Source organism: Sorghum bicolor, chromosome 2, assembly GCF_000003195.3.
Source record: "Sorghum bicolor cultivar BTx623 chromosome 2, Sorghum_bicolor_NCBIv3, whole genome shotgun sequence".
Classification (NCBI taxonomy): Eukaryota; Viridiplantae; Streptophyta; class Magnoliopsida; order Poales; family Poaceae; genus Sorghum; species Sorghum bicolor.
The window spans coordinates 69,077,006-69,094,910 of record NC_012871.2 but is presented as its reverse complement, the minus strand read 5'-3'; the positions used below and the strand labels follow the sequence as shown (position 1 = coordinate 69,094,910).

The following is a 17,905-nucleotide window of genomic DNA, read 5'->3' as shown; positions in this document are numbered from 1 at the left end:
CATATTTCATAGCAATCCTAATCTAAATAAAAAAATAATGCTAGCATCAAACTTCTCATGTTTTAATATAATACTGAGGTATATTAAGAGGTTATATTAGAGTGAGATAAGATTTAGGTATAGATTTGATGTTTTTCTTCCGTTGCAACGCACGGACATATTTGCTAGTATTAAAAAAAAAGTGAGAGTAACAAATTCTCCTCACAACTTAAACAACGTGTACAAGCTCATGTAATTGGTCACTTTTTTTTGCTGAGTGTGTATGGCAAGGATATCTATATCCCCATCATATTGGATTTGTTTGGTAAATGTCGTCTCCGCAACTGCAATTCCAGCTTAGAGCAACTCCAGTGCAAGTTCTCAGATTAGGCCCCTAAAATTCTATTTATAGGCTGGACTAAAAATAATAAGAACCCAAAATTGCATCCAACTCCAGCCCAACACCCTATCCTCTGCTCGCACCGGCGCCGGCGCCCCGCTGCTCCGCTCGCTGGCTTGAATGGCGGCCGCGCTGGGGACGCTGGTGGTCATGTCGGCGGCGGTAGCAGCGCTGGCGACGGAGTGGCGCGTGGCGGCGACGGCGGCAGCAGAGGCGGCGAACGAGGTGCTCCGCGCGCACCAGCTGCCGACGGGGATCACGGCGTTCCATCACGACACGGCCACGGGGCGGTTCGAGGCCCAGCTGGAGGTGCCCTGCACCGCGCGCTTCGAGGTCGGCCTGCGCTACAACACCACCGTCACCGGGGTCATCAGCCCCGGTCAGATCGCCGCCATCTCGGGCGTCGCCGCGCAGGATCTCCTCATGTGGTTCCCCGTCCACGACATCAAGGTCGACATCCCTTCCTCCGGCTTCATCTACTTCAACGTCGGCGTCGTCAAGAAGCACCTCCCGCTCGCCGTCTTCGACGCGCCGCCGGCCTGCACGCCCGACCCGCTCCTCCGCACCGTCCCGCAGCGGCTGGAGGACGTGGGCGAGGACGGATTGGCCATGGGCGCCACGGCGTCCGATCGATGATGGGTGGAGACGCAGGAGGGTTCGACGACACCGGCGAACCAGGATCACAAGCGCAGTTTTGAGAGGGGGAACGAACGAGCTCGCGTTTGTCTCGGTGTACTGCGCGTGTGGATCTCCGTCGCCGGCAAGGGCACACTCCCTAGACGCCGCCGCCGATGAGCACAACGCGACGTGGCGGCGCATAGCCGGGCGGCGGCGGCGCGGTTCCGCCGTGCGCTACCGCGTGCCGGCCGGGGTGGGGAGGGGTGGGTCCCACAGGTAGGGGCTAGCAGATCTAGGGGGCTCAAACTAAAATTTGGGGAGACTTGTAAAATGGGGGCTTAAGTAGGGACTCCACTGGAGTTGATTTTTTTGTTAAAACCCCTAAAATTTAGAGTAGGGGTTCAAATAGGGGCCTGGTTGGAGTTGCTCTTAGTGGTTAATGTAGTTTTTATTGGAGTGTTCTGTATTCCTTAAAAATGTTATTTTTGCCATTATGTGTAACTAACTATACTCAAAAGATTTATCTTACGATTTACAGACAAACTGTGTAGTTAGTTTTTGTTTTTTTATATTTAATGTTCCATACATGTGTCTAAAATTCAATGTGATAGAAAATTTTATTTTTTTTGTTTTTTTTGTTTTTGGGGTCAACTAAACAACCAAAGTTTCACGGTAAATGACTTTTTTTTTTTTTGAGAGAACGGTAAAGGACTTGGGATCGAGGAGTAGCGGTCAAGCCAAAGCCAGCCTCAAATAGCCAAATCCCGTCCGGGCTAAAAACCCTGGCACCGGAGCTGCACATTTTCTAGAACCTTCCAGCCCTACTTCACGGAACCCTAAACCCTAGTAGCCGCCATGCGCCGCCCGAAGCGCCGCGCCGCGGCGAAGCAGACTCGCCTGCGGGAGGTCGACGAGATTTGCCTCCTCAACGAATGGATTGACGCCGGCAAGCCCCTCCCGCGCACCAAACCCCCGCCCCTGTCGCAATCAGCGGGACCAGCGCCGGCGGCCGGGGAGCACCCGGAGTACGGCGCGTGCACACTTTTCGACGAGCTACCGCTGTCGCAGAAGACCAAGGACGGGCTGCGGAAGGCGGGGTTCACTGAGATGAGTGAGATCCAGCGCGCCGCCCTGCCCCACGCGCTCTGTGGCCGCGATGTCCTCGGCGCGGCCAAGACCGGCTCCGGCAAGACCCTCGCCTTTGTCATCCCTGTAAATTTCTCTCGCTGCTGCTTAATTTACTCGTTTATGTTCGGGTATTGAGATTGCGGGCTAAGAACGGTCCTAACACTGGGAGTGTGAATTGAATTGCGATCAGAGTTTCAATATTTAGTGCTGGTAAATGCGCGAATGGTGCCCTGTACATTGGTGTCTGTTACACCTTGTGTCTAGCTCATCATATTTCCATGCAATTGTTCCCTTGTAAGAAGTATGGTTGATCATGACAGCTAATATTACTTATGAGCTCACCACATCACATTTCATCTTTGCAGGTTTTAGAGAAGCTGTACAGAGAGAGATGGGGTCCAGAGGATGGTGTGGGCTGCATTATTCTCTCCCCCACAAATGATTTGGCTGGGCAGATTTTTGAGGTGATCACAACGGTGGGGCAGTTCCATAACTTTAGTGGTGGCGCCATTGTTGGTAAGCGCAAGGGTATTGAACTAGAGAAGGAACATGTGAACAGCTTGAATATCTTAGTGTGCACGCCAGGTCGGTTAGTCCAGCACTTAAACGAAACTGCCAATTTTGATTGTTCACAGCTGCAGGTAATCAAGCGTATCTTGTTCTATGATCGTAGTGAATACCACTTTTGTGTTGATATAATCTAATAAAGTGCTTTTGTTTCATTTTTCTTTCCCTATGGGAAAACAGCTGTTGGTGCTTGACGAGGCAGATCAAATTCTCGATCACGGTTTCAGAAGCCAGGTTGATGCTATCATTTCTCAGATTCCCAAAGTTAGACAAACTTTACTGTTTTCAGCTACACAAACGAAGTCAGTTAAGGACCTTGCAAGGGTTAGCCTAAGGGACCCTGAATATATAAGTGTGCATGAGGAGGCCAAAACAGCCACTCCAGATACTCTTGAGCAGTATGCCATGATTGTACCTCTTGAGCAGAAGTTAAATATGCTTTGGAGCTTCATTAAAAGGCATCTAAATTCAAAGACGATAGTCTTCTTATCTAGCGTCAAGCAGGTAGTCAGTTATTGTTTTTTTTTTCTGAAAAGTACATTTGTGTTGCATAATTATATTTGTGTATTTTTCTCATGTCTTCCAATGTTGGATTTCTGCAGGTCAAATTTGTTTATGAAATTTTTAAGAAACTTCGTCCTGGTATTCCTTTGAAATGTATGCATGGACGGATGAAATATGAGGTACAGCAGGCCATAGTTGCAGATTTCAATGAAACTACTTCAGTTCTTTTCTCAACTGATATATCCTCTCGAGGACTGGATATAGAGAATGTGGATTGGGTGGTACAGGTACGCCACTATGTTAACCACTACCATTTTTCTTGTATTTATTTATTCTCTTGCTGTAACCTTTTCATTTTTCTTGTATTTTTTTATTCTCTTGTTGTAACCTATTTATCTCATTTGCAGGTTGATTGCCCAGAAAACATTGATAATTACATCCACAGAGTTGGGCGTACAGCTCGTTACAATAAGAAAGGAAAATCACTTGTATTCCTTTGTCCTGAAGAAGAAGCAATGCTTGAAAAATTGAAGGCAACCGAAAGTAAAATACCTATACATATTCGAAAGGTTAGCAGCAGTATTTTCTGTTTTTAGCACTTAATTGATTATGGCTGATCTATGTGGTAGATGCTGAGACAAGCGTTTAGAATGGTTATTCGTTCTCAAGTGACAAAATCTGACAGCTGTTTATAGCATAGAGCTTCCACTAGTTCTTGCATTTCTTCTTTTTTATTTATTATACTTACTGTTCTTGATTTCTTCAATGTAGCCAAAGGCAGAACAACTGGAGCAGATATCTCAGAATATAGCCTCGGTGCTGGTTAAATTTCCCAGTCTTCAGGATTTGGGTAAAAGGGCTTTTGTTACGTATCTCAAGTCCATATACCTCCAGAAAGACAAAAAGGTGTTCGACCTGAGCAGGTTCTCTGCAGAGCAGTTTGCTGCATACGCTGCTTCGCTTGGTCTGCCTGTTACCCCCAAGATCCGCTTCATAAGCCACAAGAAGAATGTGTCGAAGAAAGATATGGAGGACAGTGATATGAAACAGATGAAATCCAGCTCCAAACGTGAAGTTATCATCACTCCAAAGATCAACAGTGATTTATCTGTGTGTGATGGAGATGATGATATCCTTTATCCCAAGAAGCCCACTGCAGATACTAATATGGACTACAGACTTGATGATGTCCTTCACCCCAAGGAGCCTGCCACAGATACAAATGTGACCGGGTATGTACCATGCAACTCAATTTCGAAACTAAGAGGTTCCTATCTTTCAAATTTGATGCTACCAATATTTAATTCCAGACTTTGTTTGTCGAATTTATGCTAACAGCTTGTCCTTGTCAGACTTGAAAGACCCTTCAAAAAGAAGAAACTGAAGATAAACGTGAACAGGCCATCGGGAACAAGGGTCAAGTATGATGATGAGGGCAACGCCATCCCGCCTCTCGCATCTGTCGCTGAAGAAATATCTTTAGAACCTGTGGTTCACAAGGATAAAAGTTTGTTCTGTCTCTGTTTTTATGTCGCCCATGATTTGCACAAAGGATGTGAACTCTAATTATGACGTTGCTTATTGTATTGTATCTGTGGCTACAGTTTCGCAGCGGTATGCAGAGATGTTGAGAGAAATGCGGGAGCACGACAAGGAGGACAAGCTCGAACACAAGAAGAGCTTGCGGGAGAAGAAGCTGCAGAAGAAGTTGAAGCTTAAGCGCAAGAGGCAGGAAGAGACTGAAGCAGGGTCAGAGGAGGATAGTGGCTCAGAATCAGACAGAGGCCAAGACACAGCCAACAAGGGTAAAAAGAGGTACTTCAGTGACGGCGAAGACAATGATGCTGCAAAGGACGGTGACGTTCTCGCCCAGCAGGAGGCGTTGGCACTGAAGCTCCTGAGTAAAATGCACAGTTAGCTTAGGAACCTGATGGTGTAGGGGTTTGCCTATTAGCTAGCTCCAACCTGGAAGGGGCTGAAATTTTGACCTTGTTGCGGCTCTTTTTTTTTTATAAATGTTTTCTGGGAGTTGGTTTCCACTTATCATGCATACGTTCATGGATATGTGAGAAATCAGTGTGACCTGCTGTATTACCCCAAGAAATCTTATATGCTCTGGTTTTTTAAAGTTTTGAAATCGCATTACAATGATTGTTACAGCATCCTTGTGGAGTCTGATGAATTTTAATGACAGGTGGAAATGACATGACGGTTCCCTCGGATTAATCAACAAACATACAGATCTAGCTGTAGGTTAGATCTAGCTGTCTAGGTAGTCTCCATTGTCTGTTGTGGCTAGTTCTGATGGCATTTTGGAGCAGAGGGTCCATCGTTGAGTTCCCTCTTGCGCCGTATCTGCCCGTGCTCGACTTCGGATCCAGCTTCCAGCCACCATCCCCGCCGGAGTTGCTCTTTCCTGATCATCACCTCTATTTCCATGCCTACAACCAGAGCACAGTACTACAGCTCTTTGCCTGCTTCATCAGCCTCGGCGCCCTTCCAGCAGTGTGAGCGCTCCTTCCAGCAAACCGCGAGCGTGGCTGAGTCCGATCCAGTACACTCCGGTGACATAATCTCATCAAATTCTCACTTAGGCCGACACAGGCCCTCGCCCTCCTCAACCTCCGCTCATCAAAATCTCACGCATGATTGAACGTTAGTCATCTAAACTACTGGCCTAGATATCCAAATAGACGGACCAAAAGTAAACTGTTGTGAACTGTGTGTGTGTTTTTTTTTTGCCAAACACTTATTTTCAAAACAGCTTTATAGGTGAAGCTGTTTTTCTTTTCTCTCACAAAAATATGAGTGGGATGAAGCTGAAAAAAAAGTAGCTTATTATAGCTCTCATTTCTTTCTTCCATCTATGTAAAAAAGAGTTGGTGAAGCTATTTTTGCCAAACATTTTTTCCAAAATAGCTTAGCTTCATGTATAAAGTTGCTCATGAAGCTATTTTCTAAAAAAAAAAACTATTTTACTAGTAAAGTTGAGCTGTGCCAAACAGGGCCTAAGAGGTGCACATGAGTTTTTTTAGTCCACCTGAACTTCAGTCAACTAAACTTTCAGTTCACTTTTAGTCCAGCATTAGACTAAACTTTAGCCACCTAGAAAACTTGAGCCATCCACCTAAACTAAGCTTTAGGTGACACCCCCCATGTTCATCAGTTTATGTGCCCACCAAGTTTTAGGTGATCCCCTACGTTTATGAGCGTTTTTTTTTGGGCGATGCATGCACAGTATGCTCCATGTCGCAAATCGTCATTGAGTGCTCACCAAGAGTGCACAAACGTTTGACCACCACCCTACCCAGACAGCTCACAATAACAATCTGACGAAGACATCAATCTCAACAGAGCATACTTTAACGGTCAAGATCTCAACGACAAACAAAAGAAACATCTGGAGTGTGGAGTGCCATCATCAATTAACACTGGTCCCCAAGAACAAGTCCAACCGCACCCATGCAACTACATGACCTCCATATCTGTCTCATTAGGCAGTGGCCTGTGACTCTACCATCCCTCTGATCTGATAGATCTCCAGAAGTGCATGATCATCACTGCAAATGAAAGACCACAAAGTTACTCATCAGCCTTGTCAACATCCCAACATAGAAGACTCGTAACATAACACTGTATGACCAGCAAACCAGCAGTTGGCTGGTTCAGGATAGTAATATTTTTAACAGTCGATTTCCTAATTCCAACTATGAAAGGATAGTAAGATTTAAACAATAGGGATTGTCGGTGTCCTACCTGCTGTGGAGGCTGCTGTTGCTGCTGCTCCTGTGCTGGTGGAGGCTGCTGCTGCTGTTCCTGTGTTGACTGCTGCTGCTGCTGCTGCTGCTCATAGTTACCATAACCAGGGTATCCATAGTAGTTTTGCATGCTTGGGTCTTGTGTATTGGGTGCAGCATAGCCATAACCTTCATAACCCTGCTGTCGGTATCCATAATAGCTGTTCCCATTATACTGGCTGTTGGCATCTTGCTGAGAAGCCTGATGAAGAATCGCATTTGGATTAATCAACTGTTAGGTAAGTAAGAATTCAGCAAAAACTAAGATTCCACCACACAAAATACCTGTCTGTTTTGAGTACGGCCCCATGAAAGCCGAACTTTCTGCCCACCAATCTGACTCCCATTCAGCATTTGGATGGCTTCCTCAGCACATGACCTGAAATATGGTAACATAATCAGGCAACAAAGAATTAACCCACATATATCATCAGAGTCTGAACGGTTAATTAAAGAGCAATAAGCATTTATATGAACCTGCTGGTAAATTGAACAAATCCACAATGCTTGCCTACAGGAATCTTCACATAGGAAATTTCTCCGTGCGGAGTAAAAATTTGCCTTAGATACTCCTCATTTACATTGGAATCTAACCCACCCACAAATACCTATTGCAAAATAATGAAAGATAAGGTAACAGGAATTCCTAAGTCTCCTTTTTGAGAAAAAAGGTCCACTTACTGTTGTATTGTTTGGATCATTCTCTGAAGAAATTCCTTGAGAGCTCTGGTATGCTCCTGCAATGGCAAGGACAAACCATCAGCAACAAAACTAGCAAACTGGCTGGGAATTAAACCCCCCAAAATAATAGCATTGGAAACTGGACACCCATATTCTGGCCAGCAAAAGTAATAGCTTAACATATTCTAGTAAGTATAATGATCCAAAATAGCGAATACCATTTGCGGTAATGTAAGTAAAAAAACAAATAAAGAAATGGTTAGCATTCCAATGAGGCCAGAGGAAGAATACAAGAAATCCTTGCTTCAAAGAGTTGTTCACTGCATGTACTGCTTGGCTGCAACAGAAGAAATTTAAGTACTATAGCTAAACAGTCAGTAGATAAGCTCAGATTATCTACACAATACCCTGTATCTTTAAATTACCCCAACTATGTAGCAGCAACTGGGAGAATTAATCACGACCAGGATTATCCCCATGCACTACCACAGGCATGAAGTAGAACATATTAGCTCAACTATTTCGTTTCTTTATTTTTTATATCTTATTCCGAGGCATTAACTGCCGATAAAATAGTTAATATAAGAAATTAATTTTTACTGTTTAGACCCAACTATCAAATCCAAACTCAGATAAGCAGAATACATGAACAACAAACAAATATGCATAACTACAAAGTGCATTGAGAGAAAACTAATGATAAATACAAGCAAATGGAATCTGCAGCATGGAATAAACCAGATAAAATGCATGAGGAAGTAAGTGCAGGCACAAGCAGCGGAAAGTTGAACAAAAAAAGAATATTTTCTGCACCGCAGCAAAATTTGGAGTAACTCTACAAAATGGTACATTGAGGGGACCCGCTACAGGTGAAATTAGGAGCTTCCTGCACTATAAAGTACAATGTGTAGTAAACAAGCATGTTACAGGTGAGATTAGGTGCAGATATAAGAAATCTAATCCAAAGACGAGAAAAAAAGGGAATATATAAAAAGAATTATATTACAAAACATATAAAATTCTGTAAATATCAGCTATCACAAGTACTGGAACATGATTGACATTTTTTCCAAAAAAAAATGAAAGCATAGGAAGACTGGAAAGTAAGTCCAGATAAATTGATGCCTGAGAGAGAGTACAAATATATAGCATATAGTTGGCCCTCTAAAGTACTTTAGAACCAAAATCTCACAAAAATTAAACACTGACCTAACCGAGGCACGGGTTACAGGAGACATCTGAAGACATTTCCAGGCCCTAAATGCAGATGGCAGGGCATCCTGCTTTGAGAAACACGAATTTTGTTTAGTGGTTTTATTACTTTGTTGTGTTAAGTTATCCCAAACTTAGACTTGGAACGGAAAGAGCTGGAAGTAAATGTCTGTTTACAGAAAGAAGCTATGCCAGCTACGCTGCAGTGGAATGACTAGAAAGAAAACTGCTATGAACACACTATCATCCCTCCAGCAAGAAAAATGGAAAACGAAATCAAAATATATAAGTGGGTATAATTTTCAAGATGCAGTGATGCACTTAGGTGCTCTCATCATCAGTACCCCTGCCCCTGCAGAATCCTACACAAGCAAGTATGAAACAATAGAACAAAAATAATTTTAAAACCTATAGGAAGATGATCCACAAGTACATACCGTTAGATGCATATGTCTGCTGAGCATCCATATTCTTCTTGTTAGCTGCAGCACCAATCCTTATTTGCCTTGTAGATAACATCATTCCATTCATCTCGGTCATAGCACGTGCCTGCTCATTCAGATCTCCAAAACGCACGAAACCATATCCTTTGGGCCGTCCAGTGATCCTATCAACAACAACTTTAGCTCCTCTAACTGAAGGGTAGTTCGCTCTGAACATGTCTTCCAACATAGAGTCAGTAACATCAGGAGCCAAATCACCAACAAATATTGTGTGATCAGAACCACTATCTCCACGCTTATCCCCAGCGCTGCCAGAAGCCCAGTTAAGCTTATAAGCCATCTCAACATTCGGCATCATCTGCCCATTGAAGTTCATCAGAGTATGTTCTGCAGCGGCTTGAGAGTAAAACTCAATAAAACCATAACCTTCTGAATGCCCAGTCTGCTTGTTCCTTATAATTTTTACAGAGGCAATCTGCAGTTATTTGAAAGTATTAGACCAATAATAAATAATTTAACAAACGTATAAGGATTCACATCAGACAACAAGCACAGTAGTTCAACTAAAATATATCAGTATATCACAAGAGACTTATATTACCTAATCGTTATATATATATATATATATATATATATATATATATATATATATATATATATATATATATATATATATAGGACGCGTTTCTTTTACACGCGCGTGTAGTTACTCTCATCTATGTATCTCTAGATTTAAGGTGTATATGACCGGACGAAATGTATATAGACAAAGTATATGATCATACTAGACCATCTAGAGTGATATGTATGTTAAGTATGCATACATACATAGAGTATATGGTTATACTTATTGTATATAATATAGTAGTGGCATTTTAGTAATATATCTAAAATAAATTTTTTTTTGAAAATTTTTCGCGTGGTAAGATCCTGAGTATCTTAATATGAGTATATAAACATACTCAAACTGATAAACAAGTATGAATACATACACAATGTAGTTTATGAAGATGAGAGTAACTACACGTACGTGTACAAAGGAATTTCCCTATATATATATATATATATATATATATATATATATATATATGAATTAGCAACAAGCAAGATATAACATGGAAACTATAGCATCTGTCTTACAAAATCTTGGTATAAGTTCGTTGTAATTAAGTCAATGTACTCACCTAAAGAATGACAGATTATCATCAGTCATAAAGAGACACGTTGCTCATCAGGCACGGCAGAGATAAGCATCAAAAGTTAAAAACAGAAAAGAAAAAAAAGAAACTTGATTGAAAACAGAGATAAGCATCTGTGTCTACAGTTTACAATCATAGTCATATGCATGCTTCTGGGCCTAAAACCTAACATCTTGATGGAAATAGCATGTAGCTGTGTACCTATGCAAGAAATGAGCTCCTTAGCTCCTCAGAGAAGACACTGGACTAGTGGACTAAATGATCCAACGCTATAACTATAATAACAGAAAACATAAACGAGAGCATAACAGCACCTACAGACACAGTCATATCAAAACCAAATTAGCCCAACCAATCGTACAAGGGCGCCCACCCTCAGATTTCCAATGCAACGGTTGCAACGGCTTTCGGGAAGTGAAGATAAAGAGAAGGATCACCTGTTGACACACAGGCGCGAAGGCAGTGTAGTGGAGGTAGTTCTCGTCCATCCAGTACTGAAGATCTCCGATCCACAGCGTCCTGACCTCACCGGTTCCCGGCGTGGTCCCATACTGCGGTGGCTGCGCGTACTGCGGCGGCGGAGGAGCGTACTGCTGCGGCGGAGGAGGAGCGTACTGCTGCTGTGGCGGAGGGGCGTAGTGCTGCGGTGGTGGCGCATACTGCTGCGGCGGTGGAGCGTACTGCTGCTGCTGCCCCCACGGCTGCGGGGGGGCCTGCTGGTAGTACTGCGGCGGCGGCGGCGCCTGCTGCTGGTAGTACGGCGGCGCGGGCGCCTGCTGCTGCGGAGGGGTGGGCACCCCGGATCCCTGCGGCGGGGGCGGGCCGTGTTGCCCGTTCATCGGCGGCTGGTGCGGCGGCTGCATCGCTTCCCCGGCGAGGCAGAGAAACCCTAGGGCGCGGAGACGAAAGCCGAAGAGGAGGGCTTTGGAATCTCGATGTGCGGGAGATAGGAACGAGGCGGAGCCACGGAACGCGTGGGGCGGGGCGGGGTTTATATGGGCCGGGCCGCCGCGCCAGAATATTTGGGTTCTGGAATCGTGACAGGCCCTTATGGGAATCGGATACGATTGCGAAGGTGGGCCGGTTCCATGGGTGAGGTCGTGAGGAGTCTGCTGCCGTTAGATCTGCGATCAACTCGACTTTGGAACGCAGCGTGACATTTAGTTGAGTGCCGACGTGGTAATTGTAATCTTCCTATTAAATTCACGGTGAAATATAAACACCTATTTAGCCTGTCTAATAGTCACACATAACTGTATTCTTTCAAGTCGTTTATACGTACTATTTTGGACGGTTTAAATGTGTTCAGACAAACTAACCTTAGGTTCTTACCTATACGGTTGACCTTGGTTTACCGTTACGATGATTGGTTGGCCTTTTACACAACCAAAATTTACAACTTCTTCTAAGTAAGGTGGGCTTCTTCTACTGTTTTAGCATTCAAAATTTAATATAAATTTTTCCTAGTAAATGTCTCCTAGTGAGGATTTACTAGTACTATAACTAATGATAGTGTTTCGTTACCAATTAAAAACACTAGAAGAACTCTACCAATTTGGTAACGTTAGTTTACCGTTACAATGACCTCAAAATAAATCGATACATAAAACATTTTTTCCAAACTATAGAAATCTTGAAAATTACTCCCTTCATTTTAAATTATAAATTATTTTGACTTTTCTAGATATACAATTTTTTTACCTTGTACTTAGATATAACGTATATGTAAGTGCATAGAAAAAGTATGTGTCCCAAAAAATTAAAAAAAAGTCTTATAATTTGAAATGGAGGAGTTTTTGCGGTCAGTGTTTATAAAGCTTGACCAGATTTTGGCCAAAGCGCAGCTCATTGGGCACGTTGTGGACAAGCCGGGGCCATATTGATAGATGCTAACAGATCATGCAACTCCATGACAAATGCACGCACAATGCGGTGTCACGCGGTGGAAACTTCTGAGCCGTGCAATCATTCATCGAATTGAAACGTATACATACATACAAACAAACAAAAAACCATGCTTCTCGTCGTCGGTAGGAAGACCGAAGAAAATACAGGTTTGGACTGCTCTTGTATCCACCAATCCCTTCCGGACATCGCTGCGCTGCTGACCTCCGAATCGTCCATGGCGGCTGGGTCGCGATTAGGTTGATCGCCTTGTTTAGTGCCGGGAGACGCCTCCGATGTCATCTAGTTTTCAGAGGTTTTCTGCGTGAGAGTGACACATGCAAGGCCCCGCCAGTTTTGTTTGCAGATCGACGGCGTCATCTTGTTGCCATTTGTCAACCACGCGTTCAAACCCCGGCGCCTTTTAATTCCTTTCAAACTGACGAGCGTTTCTTTGAGGGGCCCCTCTTGGGATACGCTATATTTTCAGTTCAAATGGCACGGCATTTGTAAAGCACGTTCATCAAATAATAATCGAGCATTTTGTTAAGCCTTGTAGGTCAAACCGTCAAAGATAATGATAGGGAATGTGAGACACAAGCTATCCACTTTTCGTTTTCCGATTGAGACGCATGTTTAGAACATGGTGAGGTCAAGCGTTTTATTCAGCCTTCAAAGTTTTCGACGGACAAAATGATTGGTAAGTTGACTGTGGGGAGAAAACGGGTTGCTTAGCTTCAAGCATTTCATGATTTTGTGTGTGGTCAGCTCAGCTGCTGTCTGGAAAATAAAGTGTAGAATAGACCACAAATTAATCTACCATATTTTTTTCTACTACCATAAACAACCGGTCACTCTCTTTCTGTGTTGCAGAGGACCGGCAGGAAACATGCATGCTCGCATACTCTGGGTAGTAGGTGTTTGTTAAGCTAAGTATGACTTTGTTTTAGTGATGGTTTTGTTTGAGTAACTTCCAGAAGAACAAGGGGCGAAACATCATTAATGCAGTAAAAATACTCTGCACCTACCTCTTCAAAAAAAAAAACTCTGCATTTACGGTCTGAAACATACGACGGCGATTCAGTGATTGAAGATTCAGAATGGCTCCAACGAAGGAACAAGCAAGATGAGAGTTTTAGGCCTTGTTTAGTTCTATAAAATTTTGGAAAATCAACACCGTAGCATTTTTATTTGTATTTGACAAATATTATCCAATCATGGACTAACTAGGCTCAAAAGATTCGTCTCGTCAATTTCGACCAAACTGTGCAATTAGTTTTTATTTTCATCTATATTTAATATTCCATGTATGTGTCTAGAGATTTGATGTGACGGGGAATCTGAAAAATTTTGCAAAATTTTTTAGGAACTAAGCAAGGCCTTACTAGTCATGGTCGCATGGTAATCCTGCTGGATTGCTGCTGCAGATGCAAAGCAGCATAAGCGAGGTGAACCATACTGCAGATCTAGACAATGGAGGCAGCTGGAGACAGGGTGCTGGATTACTGGAAAAGATGATTGACATCGTGATACAACGTGACAGAGAAACTGGCAATGAAAAGAGATCTCTGACTCCAGTAGAGCAGGACTCCAGAAGTGGGGAAGAGATCTCTGCAGAACATGCAGAGCAGGATTCCAGAACAGAGAGGCATAAAACTGCAGGAGCATTTCTTGATTGCTACTACTATTACACATTCTGTAGGATTATATGTATGTATATATATGATTCCATTCCAACACCTAATTAAAACGCATACAAATGATCCCGATCTCTCAGCGAAGCAGCTCAGATGTTACGAACCATTGCTTCGATTTGATCCATTGCCACGCAACAACACCCAAGAACCAAACCCCAAAAAAAAAAATGGAGGCACGAGGATTCGTCCTCCTCCTCTTCTCCCAGAAGCGCCAGAGACACGGGTCATCAATAAGGCGACGGCGACCCCTGAGGTCCGTTGCCGACGAGCCGCCTCAGGTTCCTGAGGTGCCTCTGCAGGGCCCGGCACGCGCGCGCCCTGAGGCCACGGACGGCGACCCTGAGCTTCTTGAGCCGGACGCCGATCCTGGGCCTGGTCCTCGTCACCAGCGCCGACGGCCTGGGGCTCTTCTCCTCCAGCACCTTGTGGATGAGGTACTGCGCCCTGAGGTGCCGCGCCTCCTCCGCGTCCACCTTGTCCACCTTGGCGTACCCGAACGGCGTCGACGCCCGCAGCAGCAGCATCTTCGCCTTTTCGCGAAGCAACGCAACGACGGCGAGGAGGAAGGAGGAGGAGGAGGAGACGGGATCGGGAAGAGGGGCTCTCTTGGCGTGAGCTTCCTGCAGCTTGTTGGCTGTCTGGCCTGGGACGACGTGTGTGCCTCTACTGTTATATAGGCTGCTGCCGGCTTGATCGTCCTCCTCCTCCTGCAGCCTGGCTCTCTCTCTGGCCTATATTTCTGTGGAATTATTGATGGGATCATGAATTATTAAGGTGTTGGACAGGCCGTCTCAATGCTGACATATAATCATTGTTTATTTCTTGCACCGCCGAGCTTATTTATCTCTTTATTTTATCTGATCTCTCGGCACATTCTCGCAGTTTTGAAGCTCATGAGACATGACATATGCTAAAAACGATGGATGACATGGTCACATCATTTTCCTTAAGTAACAGAGGAAACTTCAGTCACATCCTGGTTCCTCTCCGAGTCTCTCTCGTTGAAGAGAAGAACACTTCAGTGTCATTGGCTTCTGAAAAAAAAAGAGAGAAAAATCTAGGCTGCGATTGTGTACATGACGAACAAATCACGAGCTTTGAATGCAAATCCCAGTACCGGAGAATTTTGCGCTCTCGTCTTTATCTGGAACTTCTCTGAAACTTAGCTGTCTTTCCCTTTCTCCCTTTAAACAGAGGATGCATATTTCTTCTAGCTTTTAATCATCACAGTCCGGACTCTGTGAGGTACCACGGCGCTAGTGTGACCTTGAGGAGTGTTATGTGCATCCATTCCATATGATCATCAATTCATCATCAAGCAGATTCAAAATTGAAAATGATTAGACCGTGACACGGATAGGCGCGCGTACAATGCAATTGACTGATATATATAGCTAATTGTTAGCGATGTGGCAGGTAAGACATTAGCTAGCTTATTAGCCGAGGATTCAAACACATCCTCGCACATCCAAACAGGCTCTTCATCATGAGGTTTGGGTTTGAGATACTACAGATCAAAATCCAATTTCAGTGTTCATCACCTGGATTGGCTGAAGCACTAATAGAGTTATCCCTCACCATCAATCACCAATGCAAGCACATAAATACAGTACTTCCCTTCCCAGAACACCGCTTTTCCCCCATTTTCTTTTTCAGCTCGTCATCAGGATCTCAACCAACCGGAGAGGCCCTTTCCAGACCAGTCCCCTCACAAGATTCCCCTTGTTGTTTAATCAACGCAATGCATGTCAAGGCTGTGGCTCGATGCAAGTCAACTGCAGAATAATAGGGCATAAACAAACAAAGGCGATGTACGTTCTGATGCAAAATCGCATCTGGGGCCTAGGCAAGCCTGCACCGCACAAGAGATGCCTCACTTGGCGCCTGGGGATTATTGCCTCTGATCGATGCATCGCCCAAAGGCCAAAAAAGGTCAGCTTCTGACCTTCATCTCATCACCTAAACTCGTGACCTGTGAGGTCACTGAAACAACCAGACGAGGCATGAACGATTCGTTCTCCTTATTACATTAATTCAAGCAGGTCAAAATGCAAATACATTCTTTTCATGCATGAGGAGGAGGCCGCTAAGCTTTATTTTTCTTTACTTGCTTTGCACTGTCTTCCCGGTGCTTAGGATGCTGCTTGCTCTCTTCGTTTGGCCCCTCGCCATCTGTTTTGAGCCGGCTTTGTACTAAGTTCCAACAATTCTCTGCCTCTTAATGAAATACGGGCTCCACAGCCTTGTTCGCGAAAAAAACACCTAAAAATTCCTTGTATCTACTTTTTGTCAAACGCTAGCTCTTTTCATATATTGCTGTGGATACACAGCTGTCAGCTTAACATTGTTCACCTCAGTCCTAAACGGCTGAACCTTGCCGTCCCAGGCCTGAAGAATTAATTTGTTGCCATTTCAGCTGCCCAAAGGCGAACTGGAATTGGAACTGACAACAGCCTTGCAGAGAAGAATTTCCAGCAAAGCAAAGAACGGCCACGAGGCTCCAACTCCATGCACAGAGTGGTGAACGCCTCCTTGGATGTTACTGTATCTGCATGCCATTTGTCCTCCGAGGGCTCAGAGTTGAAATAGCATTTAATTTTATTTTGACTTTGCGTTGAATTGGTCATTCGAACTTGTGTCTTCTCATGAATCAAAAGATTTAACAGAGTAACTAAAACAAGGACTAGCGTCCATTTGTCTATTCGGTTGTTGCCTCCTGTGGTCTGAAGACATCTCATCTCATCTATATCTATATCTATATCTATGTCTATATCTATATCTATATCTATATCTATATCTATATCTATATCTATATCTATATCTTCGAACCCCATTAGAATTTCTATTTCAACATGCAAGCCATCTACATCATCTCCTACGAAATGCCACGTCATCTCACTATTTTGACCTCTTAATGCAAATCAACCATGTCTTCCACTACATGCATTTTGTATTTTTAGTATATATATAAGAAATATACCAGTCATCCATATACCACAAGTTGTTTTGCAATTCCATCATCTTATGATCTGATCTAATTCTATTTGCTTTTATTCGATGTAAGAACACGGAGGTTGGACTAATATATACAGTGATTTTATTTATAGAAGTCCTATAGCAATGCGGCTATGCTTCTAGCTAGTACAAATTCATTCGGAAGACTCTTGCATTGTGTAACCCCTAACAGAATTTGCTTCAACATAATGAAGCGTAGTTCTCCTTAGGTCTTGGAGAAAAAACATTTCAGTAACCAAAGCGAAGTCGTTTCATTCTAGTATATTCATTCACTAAGGCCTTGTTTACTTCCCAAAAAATTTTACAAAATTTTTCAGATTCCCCGTCACATCGAATCTTTAGACGTGTGCATGAAATATTAAATATAGACGAAAATAAAAACTTATTACATAGTTTGGTCGAAATTGACGAGACGAATCTTTTGAGCATAGTTAGTGCATGATTGGACAATATTTATCAAATACAAACGAAAGTGCTACAGTACCTGTTTTGCAAAATTTTTTGGAACTAAACAAGGCCTAATAATGCAAGTAGGCAGCTTAACATATTTCTTTTTCTGGCAATTGGTCAACTCAAGAATTAATAAGTATTCCAGAGGGCGCCTCAGAATGGAATCAAGAGGTGAGGGAACATATGGTGCCAGTTCTGGAATAACATGATATCATGCATTCTATCAAAAAACATGATATCATGCATGAAACCGACTGAACTGCACATTACTGCATTGCTGATTTTTTTCCCCCATTTGAGCGGTACGATCTATGATTGCAGTTAGCAGTGG

The 17,905-nt window shown here is 43.5% G+C and overlaps 4 protein-coding genes across 4 annotated transcripts; 2 read left to right on the top strand and 2 right to left on the bottom strand.

Moving 5' to 3' along the window:
• On the top strand, positions 500-1,015 carry LOC8084044. The gene has a single exon (XM_002462885.1). The coding sequence runs from the start codon at positions 500-502 to the stop codon at positions 1,013-1,015; it is 516 nt and encodes a 171-aa protein (XP_002462930.1).
• LOC8080124 (DEAD-box ATP-dependent RNA helicase 32) lies at positions 1,736-5,358 on the top strand. Its single transcript, XM_002462884.2, has 8 exons — positions 1,736-2,209; positions 2,491-2,766; positions 2,873-3,196; positions 3,295-3,483; positions 3,604-3,765; positions 3,968-4,428; positions 4,549-4,703; positions 4,801-5,358. The coding sequence occupies exons 1-8, from the start codon at positions 1,853-1,855 to the stop codon at positions 5,112-5,114; spliced, it is 2,238 nt and encodes a 745-aa protein (XP_002462929.1). The 5' UTR covers positions 1,736-1,852; the 3' UTR covers positions 5,115-5,358.
• On the bottom strand, positions 6,487-11,471 carry LOC8080123 (polyadenylate-binding protein RBP45). The gene is made up of 7 exons (XM_021453047.1): positions 10,966-11,471; positions 9,324-9,804; positions 7,675-7,730; positions 7,471-7,601; positions 7,279-7,372; positions 6,953-7,195; positions 6,487-6,756 (listed from the first exon to the last, which is right to left on the bottom strand). The coding sequence occupies exons 1-7, from the start codon at positions 11,389-11,391 to the stop codon at positions 6,754-6,756; spliced, it is 1,434 nt and encodes a 477-aa protein (XP_021308722.1). The 5' UTR covers positions 11,392-11,471; the 3' UTR covers positions 6,487-6,753.
• Positions 14,056-14,841, bottom strand: LOC8080121. The gene has a single exon (XM_002460730.2). The coding sequence runs from the start codon at positions 14,631-14,633 to the stop codon at positions 14,337-14,339; it is 297 nt and encodes a 98-aa protein (XP_002460775.1). The 5' UTR covers positions 14,634-14,841; the 3' UTR covers positions 14,056-14,336.